This window comes from Symphodus melops, assembly GCF_947650265.1.
Source record: "Symphodus melops genome assembly, chromosome: 1".
Lineage (NCBI taxonomy): Eukaryota > Metazoa > Chordata > Actinopteri > Labriformes > Labridae > Symphodus > Symphodus melops.
Genome location: NC_136691.1, coordinates 41,759,100 through 41,774,857, shown reverse-complemented (window position 1 = coordinate 41,774,857; position 15,758 = coordinate 41,759,100). Strand labels below are relative to the sequence as shown.

The 15,758-nt window shown below is 39.7% G+C and overlaps 1 protein-coding gene across 1 annotated transcript in view; it reads right to left on the bottom strand.

Annotated features, from left to right (window-relative positions):
- The window catches only part of ssbp2a (single stranded DNA binding protein 2a), a 49,516-nt gene that overhangs the window by 20,685 nt on the left and 13,073 nt on the right, over positions 1-15,758 (bottom strand). The window contains exons 2-4 of the mRNA XM_079354457.1: positions 7,338-7,410; positions 3,173-3,234; positions 2,779-2,863 (exon numbers count right to left, since the gene is read on the bottom strand). Coding sequence (XP_079210583.1) covers positions 2,779-2,863; positions 3,173-3,234; positions 7,338-7,410 — 220 coding nt within the window. The remainder of the gene's footprint in view (positions 1-2,778; positions 2,864-3,172; positions 3,235-7,337; positions 7,411-15,758) is intronic.

Genomic DNA, 15,758 nt, shown 5'->3' with positions numbered 1-15,758 from the left:
CGGATATAAAAGCCTGAGAAGTCCTCATTTTTTTCTTTGTAACAGGTTGTGTCTTGTCGCAGCGGAGTCCATGAAAAAGCCTCAATGACAGACACAACATTTTTATCGTTGACAAGGAAACACTGGATGTTACGTCAATGTTGCTACATTAGCAAGTGGGAACTGGCTGAGTGTGGTGGAAGTACCTGTTTTTTATTTGAGCTGTGGATTTTCTGTATGTCTGTATAGTCTTTTGTGTACCTGTCATATCTTGTTGCCTCCTGCAGATCTAATTTCCTTCAGGAGAATAATAAAGTCACTTTTATATCATTACTCTTTGATATTTTCATTTAGTTTTTGATCCATAATGAGTTCCCCTTTCCCTGGTTATTTTAACATTGTCACTTTTGATCTGCTAAACGGTCCTCACTTTGTTTTAAAAAGCAGAGTTGGATGTCAAAGGCATGCTACAGCTCTCAACTTTCAAACCAAAACTCACCTAGGAAAAGCTTTTTGTGACCCTGGTGGATTTGTGTCTTTATCTTTAAAGATGGCAAAGCAGAATCAGTTGACAATTGTCTCTAATAAAGCCATTTCCTGGCCGAGCTTAAGAATGCAAAAATAACTTGTTCTCATGAATTCAGTCTTTGACAAATGGAAGTTGCTCGAAGTGCCAAGAATACAATTCACAAAGTAGTTAAGAAAACGGTAAACAGCCGTTCTGAAAAGCCTGGTTTAAGGATGGAAATCTATAACAATCTTTTCTTTCTTTACCCTCCACCATGAGTTAACAATAATAATGTCTGAGAAGATCATCCTACAGAAACACATATCTGCTGATATGATCCACAAACAGAGTACAGAACCATGTGAACAATTCTGCACAAGACAATGTAGAAAGAAGCTGTTTCTTTAAATCAGTTTTACTGAAAGCCGACTGTATCATTAATAATTGGCTCAAACTGGGATAATAGTTCAAATCAAGTCGAAAGTCTTGTCACAATCCCATCAATTATCAAAGTAGAAGGACCCAACGATGATGTACTGAGCTCCTACATCTCCCTGGCATTAATTAGGACTTCACTTGGTAATTAGCTATCTGAAAATAATTATCATCAAAATGTCTGATTAAAATCTCCATCATTCTCAAAGTCAGGAGACAGAAAGCGAGACACTGGCATCAATTTAAGGCATGATATTTTTTCCAAAGACAGCCTCTGCAGTCATCTCCTTATTTTGTTTTAATTGAGCCGCAGATACCTAGGTGGTAGCTCTGATTGGATCTGAGGAGCGATGCAGCGGTGGAACAGTTGATTGAAAGTGACCTTGGTCTAATTACAGTTGGTCTAATTATAATTCTCTGATTACCACCCTGCAGGAAATGTTAGAATACGTTGCTAGTGGCCTCAGCTAATGATGCTAAGATACATGCATGATTCCTGAATAGAAGTTATTCAAATCGGAAAAAAACCCAACAAGGTACAGATGTGTCATGCCCATACATGTAGTTAAAGCTTTGTGTTGTTTCGGTGTATAAGTGGGGTGTGAATTTAATAAATCAATTAAAAACAGAAGTGGTTGCCTTCTTCATGAATAGCTATTTTGCTCAATCTATTTCTTTTCTCCACTGTCTGTTTTTCTCCACCTCACTCCTCTCCTCTCTGTCCGTTACCCTGGACTGAGGTCGTGTTGTCCTCCAGCTCCCTTCCTCAGAGCAAGGATGACATCATCACATAGCCGCCTTGTCCTTGGGAAAGCCTATTCATCATTCTGATCATCATTGCCGGCATCAGCAGCATCACCTGCGTATGCACACACATTTACACATACAAGCACATACACCTATACTGCGAGAAGATAAAAGAGAAGGGAGATGCCTCGAGTTCTGCAAGATTACAGGCCTGAAGTGAAAGAGGGAGAGAACCACAAAGATAGAGGGAGAGAACCACAAAGATAGAGGGAGAGAGAGGGGGGATTGCAATCCTGCTGGGGTAGGCAGAAACCCCTGACCTGTGCTCCTCCGACAATACATCTCAATAAACCACAGAACAAACAAATGTGATGAGTCAGACTCACAGAGGGAAAACAACAACATGAAGAGGAGAGAAACCCTCCCATCCTCCTCCAAAAACGTTTAACTTCCTGGGAAGAGAGCTGCTTCTCCTCTCTCTTCGTCACCAACTAATCTAAAACGTCTACCTGGCACCGCTCACTGTATTCCTGTTACTGGATGGTGCATGACTGAACAAACCCATGCCTCCATGTGTGGGAATAACAGCAGTGAAGTGGAGCCACACAAAGAAAACACAGCAATAAACAAAAGTTTCCAGCACATGGGCCAGTGTCTCCCTGCCCAGTGTGCTCGTCAGTGAATCGTGCTCACAATACTTTACGAGGCTCTGTACTGTATGTGTGTGTGTGTGTGTGTGTGTGTGTGTGTGTGTGTGTGTGTGTGTGTGTGTGTGTGTGTGTTTGTTAGCTGAGCTGCCTTGATGAGAAATGGTATTTCAAGGTGTGACATTTTTGCAATTCACCACCAAATTTCGGAAAGCTTTAGGAGTATGTACAGACAGAACATAAATCCATGAAAGTGTGAAGTAAATGTTTCTTTTTGCTTCATTTCAAAATGCCTTTTTTTTTGTTTTTTTACATTTTAAGGTAACACTTAATAACATAGAGCGTGTCTGCTCATTCAGACAAAAAGTAACAGCCATACAGCATCTAGACTATATTCCTGTAATAATCAGAGCATGCTGTCAGGCCACAGTAAGAAAAGGGGCTACATCGGTGCAGACTCACATAGTCATGGAAGGCCTTGGCCTCACTAGAGTGTTCACATGTGTCTCTTCTTTCTGGAGCTGCACAGTACAGGTCCCAGAAAACACTAAAACACAAAAAGAGTGACAGTCAGAGATAAGAATGACAACATCAAAGCTTAGAGATAAACCAAAGTTGTCCGTACGATGTAAGATGCAGGGAAACAGTAGAGGCAATAAGGTTTTTATAATCATCATTTGAGTGTAGTACATATTGAAAACAAGAATATGAAGACGACAATTAATGAGAGGAAAATAAATGAAAACCCAAGAGAAAGAGGGATTATTATAATTCTATTTAATACTATCAACGATGGAGTTAAGAAAACAGCATGAGGAGGGATTTGACTTGACTCATTAGACACAAAAACACTCACCACCACCATGAGTGGAGGAACCCCGGAGGTTCTCCTAATGTGATGTTCTTCTCCCATCGGATCTGCACACAGACAGACAGACAGACAGACAGACAGACAGACAGACAGAGAGAGAGAGAGAGAGAGAGAGAGAGAGAGAGAGAGAGAGAGAGAGAGAGAGAGAGAGAGAGAGAGAGAGAGAGAGAGAGAGAGAGAGAGAGAGAGAGAGAGAGAGAGAGAGAGAGAGAGAGAGAGAGAGAGAGAGAGAGAGAGAGAGAGAGAGGAGATGCTTCAGAAACATATTATGAATAAAAACATGTCTGACATTTCATTCACAGGCTTTACAAGGTTTGCGAAGATGCAAGGGAACTCTTACTGCACATGCCATTATGGAATTATGTTATGACTCTCATACTGTGGATCCATAAGTGGATAAGTGAGTACTGTGTATGTGTGCCTGAAAGCTTGTCTTTTAGCAAGTGCGGACCAAATGTGTGTGTATGTGTTTGTGTTTACTGAGTCGGGGATGTGCTGAGTCGGATGTCCAAAACCTGTACAGTTCATGCCTGAGGAGGCCAATCAAACCTTAGAAAAAAAAAACACAGAAGTCTGGTCTTCTACTGGACTGTAATGGACTAATTTCCTTTGGATTGTTGGGTAAGGATATGTGAAGCTGTGCTTTTCTCTTTTTAATTTTTAGACATTTACACCAACAGGCAGCCTCAACCTAACTTTCCAAATAATTCTCTGCCAAAATGAAAACATACTGTATAGGCATATGAACCATATGTCTCTTGCTCTTGTGCTGTATAAGCTATGCAGCTAAATGACAAATGAGAACTGAATGAACAATCCCTGAAACATAGCACAACAAGCTTCTGAGCAATTGAATGAAAGAAAGAATTACAAAAAAAAAAAAATCTGACAATATGCAAAAATAAAAACAATAAAAATGGAAAAACAAAACAGTTCTAGCTGACATTGATGGTATTTAATTTGACTTAAGCTAACTTGACGTACTCCAACATTAAGTACAAACAACATCTGTTGGTTGTTTTATCAGGTCATAGTAAATGAGGACTTAGGATGCCATATGGATAGGATGTGGTCAAAAACGATAACGCAAGGTTTATCTCTATATTGGTTTCTCTAAACAATTCAACATGGTTTCACACTAAAGTAAAGGGTAGTAGTGGTTACAGAGGTCGTGCCAGTAACAACGTTTTGACAGTAGTGCTCTCATGATATCTCCACAATCAGGTTTTTCTGAGAAACCGGGTTACTTAAGGGCCTTAAGAGGATGGACTTTTCAAAATCAGAGGATCATTTATTGAAAGGAATATTAGGTTTGAATGTAAAACCAGCTGTGTGAAAACACAGAAAGATTTCACGATGTAGCATTGAAAAAAAAGGAAAAAAAAAAAGGTGCAGAGGTGATGCAAAGGGTAAACTGTTTTCGGGAGCAGGAGGATTGGGGACATAATCTGACCAACGTTGAAGCTACATTAACACATCTGTCAAGGTGAGTGACTCATGTTATTGATGTCACTCACTCACACTAAGGACCGTCAGTGTTTGTGCATAATGTTGACTGAGGAGTAGAAAAACCTCCTTTGCACATGTTACGCACCGGCAGTGAAACTTCTTCTATCAGATGTGATGTCATTGTTTAGACTTTCTTCTCTTAGTGACCTCACAAACATCTTTTTTTAAACATAACGGTTGTTGTAAGTGCTTTACTATCCCAAAGAACAAGCTCTGAAATAACAGGAACAACTGTATACTTTTACTTTCAGACTGTCCTGACCTCAGCTGCAGATCAGACGCAGTGACTTTTAGAAAGAATGTCTCACTTTGAAGTTTTTTTCAGGGGGGGTCAGGATCTGCCTTTCTTTGTTTATCCCACATGGTTGCAGTCTAAGTTAGCAGTTCTGAAAAAGACATCAGTTAACTTGAAACATTACAAGCAAGCCAACACTTCCCGCATATGCCATGACATAGAGGGATTCTCTCCCCCATAATTGTGCACATGGTACAAAAAAAGCAGAATGGGCTTGACATCCCTCATTTCTCACATCTAATTGGCTTTAGCTCAGTCCAAACATGATTGCACGCAGTTCAGGTCAGGACACTTTTTATCCCCCCTTCATCTGTAAAGTGTAGAAGAAAATAACATTGGCTGTGCCCGCATATCCTGTCTTCTTGTGTTCTGCATTCCCGGGACGTTCATTCATTTACCTTCAGCATGCAACAGTCAGATCCCTTTAGCTTGATTACTGACAGATGTAGGCCGTGTGTTGCAGGGGTTGCTTTTCTTAATCAAAGGACTGGGATTTGGAAAAGCTCTACCCTTAAGTGTCTGGAAATTTGGCTTGAAAAAGTAAAAATGCACTTTAAAATTGATTCTTATTAACTGGCCAAAAAAAAAAAGTGTGGTTGAAGATATAGGTTCATTAATATTTGTTATTCACACAACAGTGGTGCATCCGGCAATTATAGTGTATAGTGGCCAGCGTATTTAAGTGGTCAAAGTTAGAGGTGTAAGAAGAGGCCCAACAGCAGCACCACACATTCGAATTGGTCAGTGGATGGTGAGATACTGTAAATGTGTATATGTATGTATGTATGTATGTATGTATGTATGTATGTATGTATGTGTATCACAACTTAGTAAACACAGAGTGTTTTCTTAAATTAAAATTAATGTACTCTAGTGTTAACATTAGCTCACCTGCTAATGCTCAGATCTTGTTGTGAAAATTGATCAACGATGGCCCAAGCTAAAGTTCTGGCAGATGGAGATAGGCAAATGTGTGGCGATAAGCCAACATTAACTGACTTGCTGATGTTATATTTTGATTGTGTAATATGTCATAATAAATACAGGATGTACCCAACTCCATTACCAAATATTACACTAACATAAACACTTTTTTTTTGGTTCTGGGTTTAAATTAGTGTATAAAACTTTGAGACACTCACTATTAAATACATAAAGTACATAGTAAAATGTTTATTGTGCATTTGTGTCGACAGGGACTGTAGAGGGTTTATTAAACCGTATCATACTTGTTTGTGTTCTTTGTAAAGGAAAAAAAAATACCTTGTATAAATTGTATATGGGAATGAAATAAAACAAATGAAATGAAATGATTTTTCCTCCTTGTGTATTTTTTTTTTGGTTTAAACGCATTTCAGTTAGACATTATAATATGATATTTATGACAATTTTAGATGACTTGTCTTATAAGGCTCTTTTTCTTGCACTGCCTGAGGATTTGCTGTAAACAGATGTGATGTGAATGATAAATACGTAGATAAGAGGCCTTTTAAACCATGTCTTCAAGATCAACATTATGGTGTAATATTTACCCCATGTGTATTAAATACAAGTGGCTGTGTTTATACTTGTTGCACTCTTGGCTAATGTGTTCCCACACTTGAAAATGGCACCGCCTATCCTTTTCATCTTCCACATCTGCGGAAGAGAGAGCGAGTGATATGGCAGATTGGAAAGGGTGTCAGAGAGACAGGGACGTGTGTGTGTGTGCAGTATGTGCACAGACACACACTCTGAGTGATGAGAATTGGTGCCAGCTGATGATGTAACCTTTTCCACTCCCCTCTCTTTGTTCTCCTCTTCCTCTGGCCCATGTACAACAAGCCTCTAGCCACTGTCTTCTACATAGTAATTTACCGTCATTTACGACAAAGCACCAGAATCAAGTGACCTCATTTTCACCCCATCACCTTTTTACCTTTGCAGAAAAGAAGAGAAGTCTGGCTTGCTGCTGAAGAAGAGTAGTTGAGGGAAAAGCTAACAAAGGGAGCGGAAGGATCACTACGAGAAAAGAGCGGGCTCAGAGAGAAATATAATGAGATTGAAAGAGATGGACTGATTTAGTGCTGCTGCTCAAAGAGTGATGTCAGCTAAGAACGTCTGCTCCAAGCTGAACATTATAACTTTCTTTGTGCTACCGGTTTGGCCTAGCGAAATGCTAATTTTAAAAAGCTGTCTGCTACTACCATTTTATTGGCTCATCACTGTACGGCTGTGGCAATTTAATTAGCATCTACACTTAACGGACCAAATGAGGGTCCGTGCAACCTTGAGAGTAGACACATAAAGTACATGGGCTGTAATCTCTGACAAACACAAACACAGACAGCTTCTACAGCGACTTACCTCTGAGAGGAAGGTCTGTGCTGACTTCTGGGCTCCTACATGCAGCAGGTACTCGTAAACATACAGAGCTAACCTGCCAAAAATCAAAGAACACAGAGGAAGGAAATAGGTCATATTGTTCATTAGCATCAAACATTTAACAACAGATGTTGGGTGAGTGAAAAAACAAGGCTAGGAAAACAGGCAATTATTGGGAAAACGTGTAAAATTAGAAAGAGGAGGTTGAGATTGAAAAACAGCCTCAGATTTTTTTTTAACATCTAGACACAAGGCATTTTAAATTCCCAAAAGACTCTTGTTAAATCCCCTTAGTTAAAACAACTATATGATTCAGGGTTTGAAAACAATTTGTTTAGGAACTTAGAATATTGAACTTCTGCTCAATATCTATGATAAACAGATACGAAATGGTGCTTCTATCAGGATGGGCTCAAATGAAGAGGAGGGAGCTGAAGCTCGAGAATCCAAGCAGCTTCATCATTCAATGTGCTGGAATACAAAGGCATCATGCCTCACAAATCTCCTTTGAAACTGAAATAATAACACCAGCTTTGAGCAATGTTGATCTTACAGGTGCCAAACAGGCTGGGCAACGTCTCAGGACATATGTAAACAGCACAAAGTTATGCTTAATATAAAACCCACTGAAATGAAGAACAAACAGGATGGTGACAATAAGAGTGGGCTTAGGACTGAAACACCTCAAGCTTCAAGGCTCTCCACAGACTTCCTCCCATAGCTTTGATCGCAGAAAGAATTAATTACAGGCTTCATTTGGTAATTAGTTCTCCGCCCTCTGTGTCCATACTGGTAAAGCAACTTAGAGTGCATGTAGGTAGGGGTGGGGTGATGATTTACTTGTTCTATAAATACAAGGCCTATACATTGATTCACTCATGATCACTGGCAGAGCACATTGAGTCCTGAAGGCACCCTGTAGATTTGAACAGGAGTCTGGTGTATCACTGGTAGTCACAGTTCATGCATGAGATGGGTTTGTCATTTGAGCTTGATCCTATAACATTTGCTCTAAATCAATACTAACCGGGTTAGGGTTGGCTAAGTGTTGTTCCAAAATTGCTACACAAGCTAATTCTTTTAGCGTTTCATATTACCCTGGGTCTGTGGATATCTATCTAGCAATTGTAGAAAATACAAGCTCTTTAGAAGTTGTGTGAGGAGGTAAATCCTCACCTACAAGTTAACAAAACTAATTTGGGATTTCTTTTTTGTAAAATATATTTCTAAAAGGGCTTTCTTTTTGGATTTGCAGTTATTGTTATTATTACCAATCTGATTGGAAAACTAGAAATAATTGCAGGGCAGTAAAAAAGTAATCTGAAATATAAAAAAAAAATATAAAGTTGATTTTCAAAATCAACGCGTTTGTTGTCAGTCGACTAAGACCACACAAATCAAGCCAGCTACTCGTAAACACATGGAAACATGCATCAGCACCAGCTTTGCTGCAAAGCTTGTTGGGTATGTTTGTTTATATCCAGTGTTTGTATGATTGTGTACAGCCAGATGTGAGGGACGGTCACACTTGGTCACACAATGGCTGTGCTCGAACCCCTGCTGAAAGGTGCTGCTAGCCAGCTGTTGCTGATCCAGACTCCTATATTAAGGTAAAAATAAACTCTCCAGACAGCACTGTCTGCCTGTCTGAACATGATGGACCGCTTACCTTTCTGCTCTGCACACAGGCTCTCTTCTTTCTCCCTCCTACTCTCCTTCATTTTCATCTCAATTCTTCATCTTCTTTTATCCCCCCCCCTGCTTTTTCTGTCTTGATGGCTTTGCTTCTTCTTGTACTCTTTTTGGTAAGAGGCCATGTTTGTTTATTGATGAAAGAACTTAGAGAGGCAACAGAAGTTTTTTCTCGTCCTCTCTATCCTCTCTCTGTTCCCCCCGTGGCCTGGCACTAATGTTTAACCAAAGCGATAGATATAAACCGTTTCACAGGGACGAGGTTAACAGAACAGTGAGAGCCTTGACAAAACTCTTGACACCTCGACAACTGAGCATGAATAAAAGATGCTCACATTTTTAGGCACTGTATATCCCTGAAACTTTCTAGGAACAAACTATTTCAGTTGCTCTGTGTCGCCTATGTATCAACCTGGGAACCCCCACACCAGCATCAGTGTTATGCGATATCCTGTATCTGCATTAAAATCCTTCACAACAATCACATGCCTAATGCGCTGTATGAATGAACTCATTATGTCAATAAAAAGTTAAAGTATAAGCTTGGCTTTAGCATGCATTGGCCAGAATCCAGCTATGTTTTATTTCACAAAAACACAACCTGACTGAGCTGCTGACAGTGTTTAACCTATTGATTTCACAGGAGCTGTAAGATGTGACCTTTGACCCTGATACTGAGGACACTTAAAGTCAGGAAATGCAGGAAAAGTGACAGAATGAGAGCAGTAGTGGCAAGAAATGTGATCTGATGAAAAAAATTAACGCAAGAGGGCAATACAGGTAAGCAGGCTCACGTCTTGGAGGAAAGATCAAAAGGAAAGAGGGGAAAAAACAAGGAGGTCCAATGCATTTTCAAAAGCATTGACATCTGCAAAAAATAGACATAAATCAGTCTCAAACCACTCTTCTAAAATCTCTATGCACCATTTAACTGCAGGGTTGAAAGAGGGTCAATAGGCAGGTAGCAAAGCAGCAATAAAAGACACTTTGTTGGCCTTTAATATCTACTGAACTTGAACTTAAAACTACTAATGTCCTAAGAGAAGAGTGATAGGCTTTAAAATCACACAAACCCCCTCGAGCTGCTCCTCATTGTTCAAAAACCCCTTGTTCAGCTGAGCTCTACGCTGGGGAAAAAAAAAAAAAAGAAGAAGCACCCAACTATGTGGAACTCAGGTGAGTCAGAAAACGGAGCAGAGATAAGGTTTGAGGATTAGAGGACGGGGACTGTTCAAGGTTAAGAAATTTCACAAAATAAAGTGAACATATTAAAAAGGCTGACTTTTCATTACATAAACCGTCTCTTGATCATATCTGTGTTGGGATTTCAGGTAAACGTGCTCAAACTGAGGTTGCTAATGCATTTCTATTGTTTTTTGTGTTAGTCACTGCTGTCAGACACACCTCAGAAAATCAAGGATATTTTTTATATCCTGCCAGTTTAATGTGGCAATTTGTGTCGTGAATAAGAACCACTTTAATCACTGCAACCAGGATGATTGGAGAGGTCAGGTATTGCTCACTTTGCCTCCTTTTTCCATACAGTTTATGCTGAACCCAGTGTGGGTTTACAGAAGTGAGTGTGTTTGAAAAGAGAAGCAGGCAAAAGTGGGAACCTTAAGATACACCTGACCCTACTCTCCTTCAAATTCAAGTGCTTTTGTCTGCTGTGAGCCACTTTTAATTAAATTCATATTTGCAAGAGACCCCCTTCCTGGCTCCTTCTGCAAATCTGCACACGCCCAGACCGCTGCCGAGCTCCAACAGTCAGCTTAGCTTAATGAAGTCAGCAGGCAGAAACAGTGCTTCGATGTTGCTTTGTTACCGAGAGGAGAGCAGGGGGATGAGAACAGCTTGGAGCTCAACCACAGCCTCAGCTGCTTTAGGCAAAGACATGAACTGTTTGTTTCCAACATCAGCATTTAGTAAAGACCAGTAGATCACTGCTAATCAATTTACTGCCATGGCGATCAAAGTCTGGCAGAGGTTCAAATCACAAAAGACAAAAGGCTTCAGTGATTGGATTTACCTTTTAAAGATTAGCTTCAGATAATTTCACCCTTGTTATAGATGAAATGCCGAAGTGATTGTTCTTCTGATTGGAATCAGCATGTTACTTGACATACATGACTTGCTACTGTTCTGACATAGCATACTGACACATATATTTTAGACAGAAAATCAAATTAAATATTGAAACTTTCTAGATAAAATCCAACCTGCTAATACATCATCTCATACAATGATGCAAAAACAGTCCTTAAGCATTACAATCCTTGTGTACGCAATTTTTTTTTGGGGGGGGGGGGGGGGGGGGGGTTGTTGGAAGCTTCAATTTGTTTCTGTTAAAGCAGAACCTGAATATCCACTTCTGTAAAAAACAACAATATTAAATCATCTGACAGCAACAAAAACAGAGGCTGTAGAATCTCACCCGCACTGTGAGAAGATGTTTATAATTTGCCAAAATGTTATTCTAGTGTTGGGTGTTGGGAAGGCCAACTACTCATCTTTACTTAAAGAAAGTGATCATAACAACCTAACATAGTTATAAAGATATTTTAAAGGTATTAAAATGTTTGATAATTTTCCTCCATGGTATGTAATGAAGACTATATAGTAAACAAGTGGGCTGAATAGGGATTTCAAATTACTGCACTTGACTTCTTTAAACTGTTGGTGGTTGCTTGAGGAGCTGTAAACAACGCTGCCACCTTCAATAGTTTATTATTGTGAGCGTTTCAGCAAGTATTTTGTTTTGTTTGTTATCTTTTTTTATTTTTCTCTGATTGTTTTTGGCCACCTTGTGAAGAACATAAAAATATATCACAGGCTGAATTTGGTGAATAAAAAAATGAACATTTTCTGCAGGTTCAACACTGCAAGTAAATGACATTGAGCTTGTATAAACCTTTTCTAGTCATCTGTTTAATCAAAGCGCTTTTACACTGTATGCAACACCTACCAATTCCCACACTGATAGCAGTGGTTGATATGTAAAGTGACCACAGAAGTAACTAATCCCATTCATAAACATTCATACAGTGCTGAAGAAGGAGTGGGAGCAAATGGGATTAAGTGTCTTGCCCAAAGACATATTGGACATGTTGCTGCAGAAAATGGTGATCGCCCCAACCTTCCAATTAAGAGACAACAGACTCTAACTGAGCCACAGCCGCCAAAAGTGACCGCTTTCATTGTAAAATGATTAATGAAGCATATAAGTTGTCACCGTAACATCTTTTCTACTTTAGTTACAGCTGCTGAGTAAATGACCCGTTTGGTTTACCTACAAGATGTTGCATTAAAGTCAAACATATAACACATGTAACCCCCCAAAAAATACAAAACTGCAACAAGTTGACTGACGGTCAAACTTTTTGAATGACATTTAGTCAAGACTTGTTAATAACGTAGAATTCAATTAATATTGAAGTTAACTTAAGGTTCATTACTTTCAAAGTTCTTCAAATAGAAAACCACAACAGTGAGAACAAGAAGGAAAACACATCAAATGAATTGCAATGGTTTGGTATTTACATCAATGTAGGAAAAGTAGCAATAAAGATGGCATATAACTGCCTGGGTTAAAACAAGTTAAGCAATGGTTAGGTGTGTGAGTGTGGATAGTTGTTGGTCTCTATATACTGTATGTCAGCCCTGTGACAGATTGGTGTACCCTGCCTCGCGCCCAATGACAGCTAGGATTGGCTCTAGCCCTCCACAACCCCGGACGGGAAAAGCAGTATGGATGCCTGGATGAAAGGTATAGTTTATTTAAGATTTGATTTAATTTTTGCAATGGGTATTGTAAATGTCATGTAGATAGACAAATAGACAATAAAAGTAAAAAAAAGAAGAAACATCCGCAGAGAGGAACCTACTCCCTCTGTAACCTCACAGTGGAGGAAAATAAAAGGAAGATGGGGTGACAGGAGTGTAGCAGAGAGATGAAAGGTTCCGGTGAAGAGGAGAAAGTGAAGAAGGGGGATTAGAGAAAAAAGGCAGATGTGGAGGATGGAGGTGAAGGGGTGCGAGCTGATGAGCTCCAAGATGAATACCTGTGAGATTTGTAAACTTTTATATTCTAATGTTGAGGATTATCACGGAGCGTTGTCTCAGTGAGCCAAGCACCCTGCTGTGACCACCTTCTGCAAATTAACACAAAAACTTGTTTTGAAAACCAGCTTGACTAGACCCGATTCCTCTGTGTCTTTGTAAGAGAAGAAGGGCTTACACTGTGCTGACACATAACATGTGTGTGTTTAAAGAGGACATCATAGATTCTTTGGCATATTTTTTTTCCAGGCTCCCACTGAAAATGATTCCGAGACCCTTCATTTGAGAACCGCTGCCTTAAAGTAGGCACTGAAATTTATCTTATTTTAATAATTGGGCTTCAATGGGTTCTGTAATAAAGGTAATCACAATGGAAAAATAATCCCAGATTGAACTAAATCAAAGTCAGGAAGTGGAAATACTGTAATTATCTCCTGGGTATGCTTACCTGCTATAAAAAAAACAAAAACTAAATTGCTGTTTTAAATCCCTTGTGTTTTTTCAAAGCAAAGAATAATTCTGGCTAATGTAACACTGTGTAGTGTCTTCTGAGAGCTTTTGTTTATTTGACACGTTTTACTTTCCAGAAATGTGGTTACTTACGTAACAATAAAGGAATAAAGAAAAGACAGGTTACTCCTTTATACTGTATCCTTTATATATTCAGTATACACAACATAGCAGTTAGACCTCTTAGTAGATTTAACCTGCGTTATTTCTCCAGCGGTGAAAAGCTTTGATTGAATATTACTCTGTGGATGTATGATGTTTATCAGATGTTCCACTCTGCTATCGTTGAAGATGTGCTTGCTGGTTGTTATACTCTACTTGTTTGGAGATGGGGTTTTTTTTTTATGTTGCCATGTTACATAACTTTGCTGCATCAGACTGATGTAATATGGACAGTGACAGCTACAGAAATGCCATTTGCACATTTTTTAGAGAATGTCAGGACTGCCCCTGAAGTTGTCCTGATCTGGTTTGTTCAGACGTGCACCTATCAGCAGGAGACTGTCCCGTTGATGGGAGGGGTCAGAGGGGGTACCCTGATTAAGACATGGCTTTAAAAAGCACAAGACAGAAGTGGCAGATGAAACAAAGGTCTGCTACGACGTTTAAACAAGGAAATTTGCCTTTGAATCAATGCTCAACAAAAGAGCGGAAAAGAACACGCTGGCCAACAGACAACATAATGGCTACGTTTTAGTACGTGAAAAAAGATTATGACAGTCATGTGCATACGACTGCGTTCCTGTACCAATCACTTCTTTTTAAATATCAGAAATATTTTTCTATTAAAGATTGTTTAACTAGAAGTCTGTCTCTCATCAGACAGTGCACCTTTGTGTCCTTGCCCCCTGACTGTCCTGATCTGTCATTATGTCCTACAAAAGATATGCAAATCAAGGACACCCATCTTTGACTCAGCAGCCTCTCGCCCTGAAATCAAGCCTCCAAACGCCCACCACAGAAGAGATGCCACCTGTGGAGGAAGAAAGCGTTGGCGAGAATAGAGAGGGATCCTGTCGTAAAAGAGCTGTGGTGTCTGCTGAGGATGACCCTGTGTTTGACAGCCAAACACTTTCTCTGATTAATCAAGCTGAGCAGCAGAGGCTCTATGTGCCATTAAGAGCCTTACTAAATGACGTCAATTCATTCATTAAAATGGAGCATCCTCCATTGGTGGAGTAGGATGTGATCTCTAGACACACAGACATGTAAAAGCTGGGAGAGAGTTGGTGGTAGGGCCAGCAATGAGGGGTGGCAGGGGCAGTGAGGCAAAATAAATAACGACAAATATAGACCCATTACGATGCTGAATAATTCATATAGTGCGCAGGCCTTCAGAAAACAACAGGAGGGAAAAAAAACAACATCATACCAAACAGCTTTTGGTATAATAGGGCCTTCATTGAAGAGCATCTTTAAAATCGGGGTATTTATGCACACACCTTGTCTGTGAAAGGCGACAGGATCATGGTCAAATCAATTGATGTGGAAAATCGCGTTCCAGCAGAATAATCCCTGATGCATTTTCATTACAGGCCAAAGTACGTACGGCTTAATGAATTTGTGCCGTAGTAGCTAGATGTGAGTGGATTAACTATGGTGGGGTTAGGGCCATGCAGTAGACTCTTTAATTTTTCTACATCAAGCACACAACACACACACAAAGTTCAATGCATTCAGCAAATAAATAGACAGTTTGAAAAGCTTTAAAGAGGAAGAGTATGCTCTGCGACAGCAACAACAGTACGAATGAAAAGGACAAAAAGGGGTAATGAACCGTACTCCACAGAGCTAAAAATGTCACAATGGAGAGTAAGATCAAGAGATAAGGTTTAGTATCAACAAGACAGCCAGAAGGTAGCGAGGAAGAGAGAGAGCAAAAATGAGGTGAAGATGAGAACGGAGGGGAAGAAGAGAGAGTCAATGATTAACGAAAGGAGCAAAGAAGTACGTTGAGGGGAGGTCATGACTGAGTGCAGGAGTGATGCTGTAGCCAACCAGGTGAAGTGAAGGGGGGAAAAAAAGTATTTATGAATGTCCCTTTTCTGTCACACACTTTTCTCATGGGTCTAACAACACTTTGAGATGAGATTTTTGAAAGTTGAACTGAAGTTACTCATGTTTAAGTTTGTAAAATTAAGT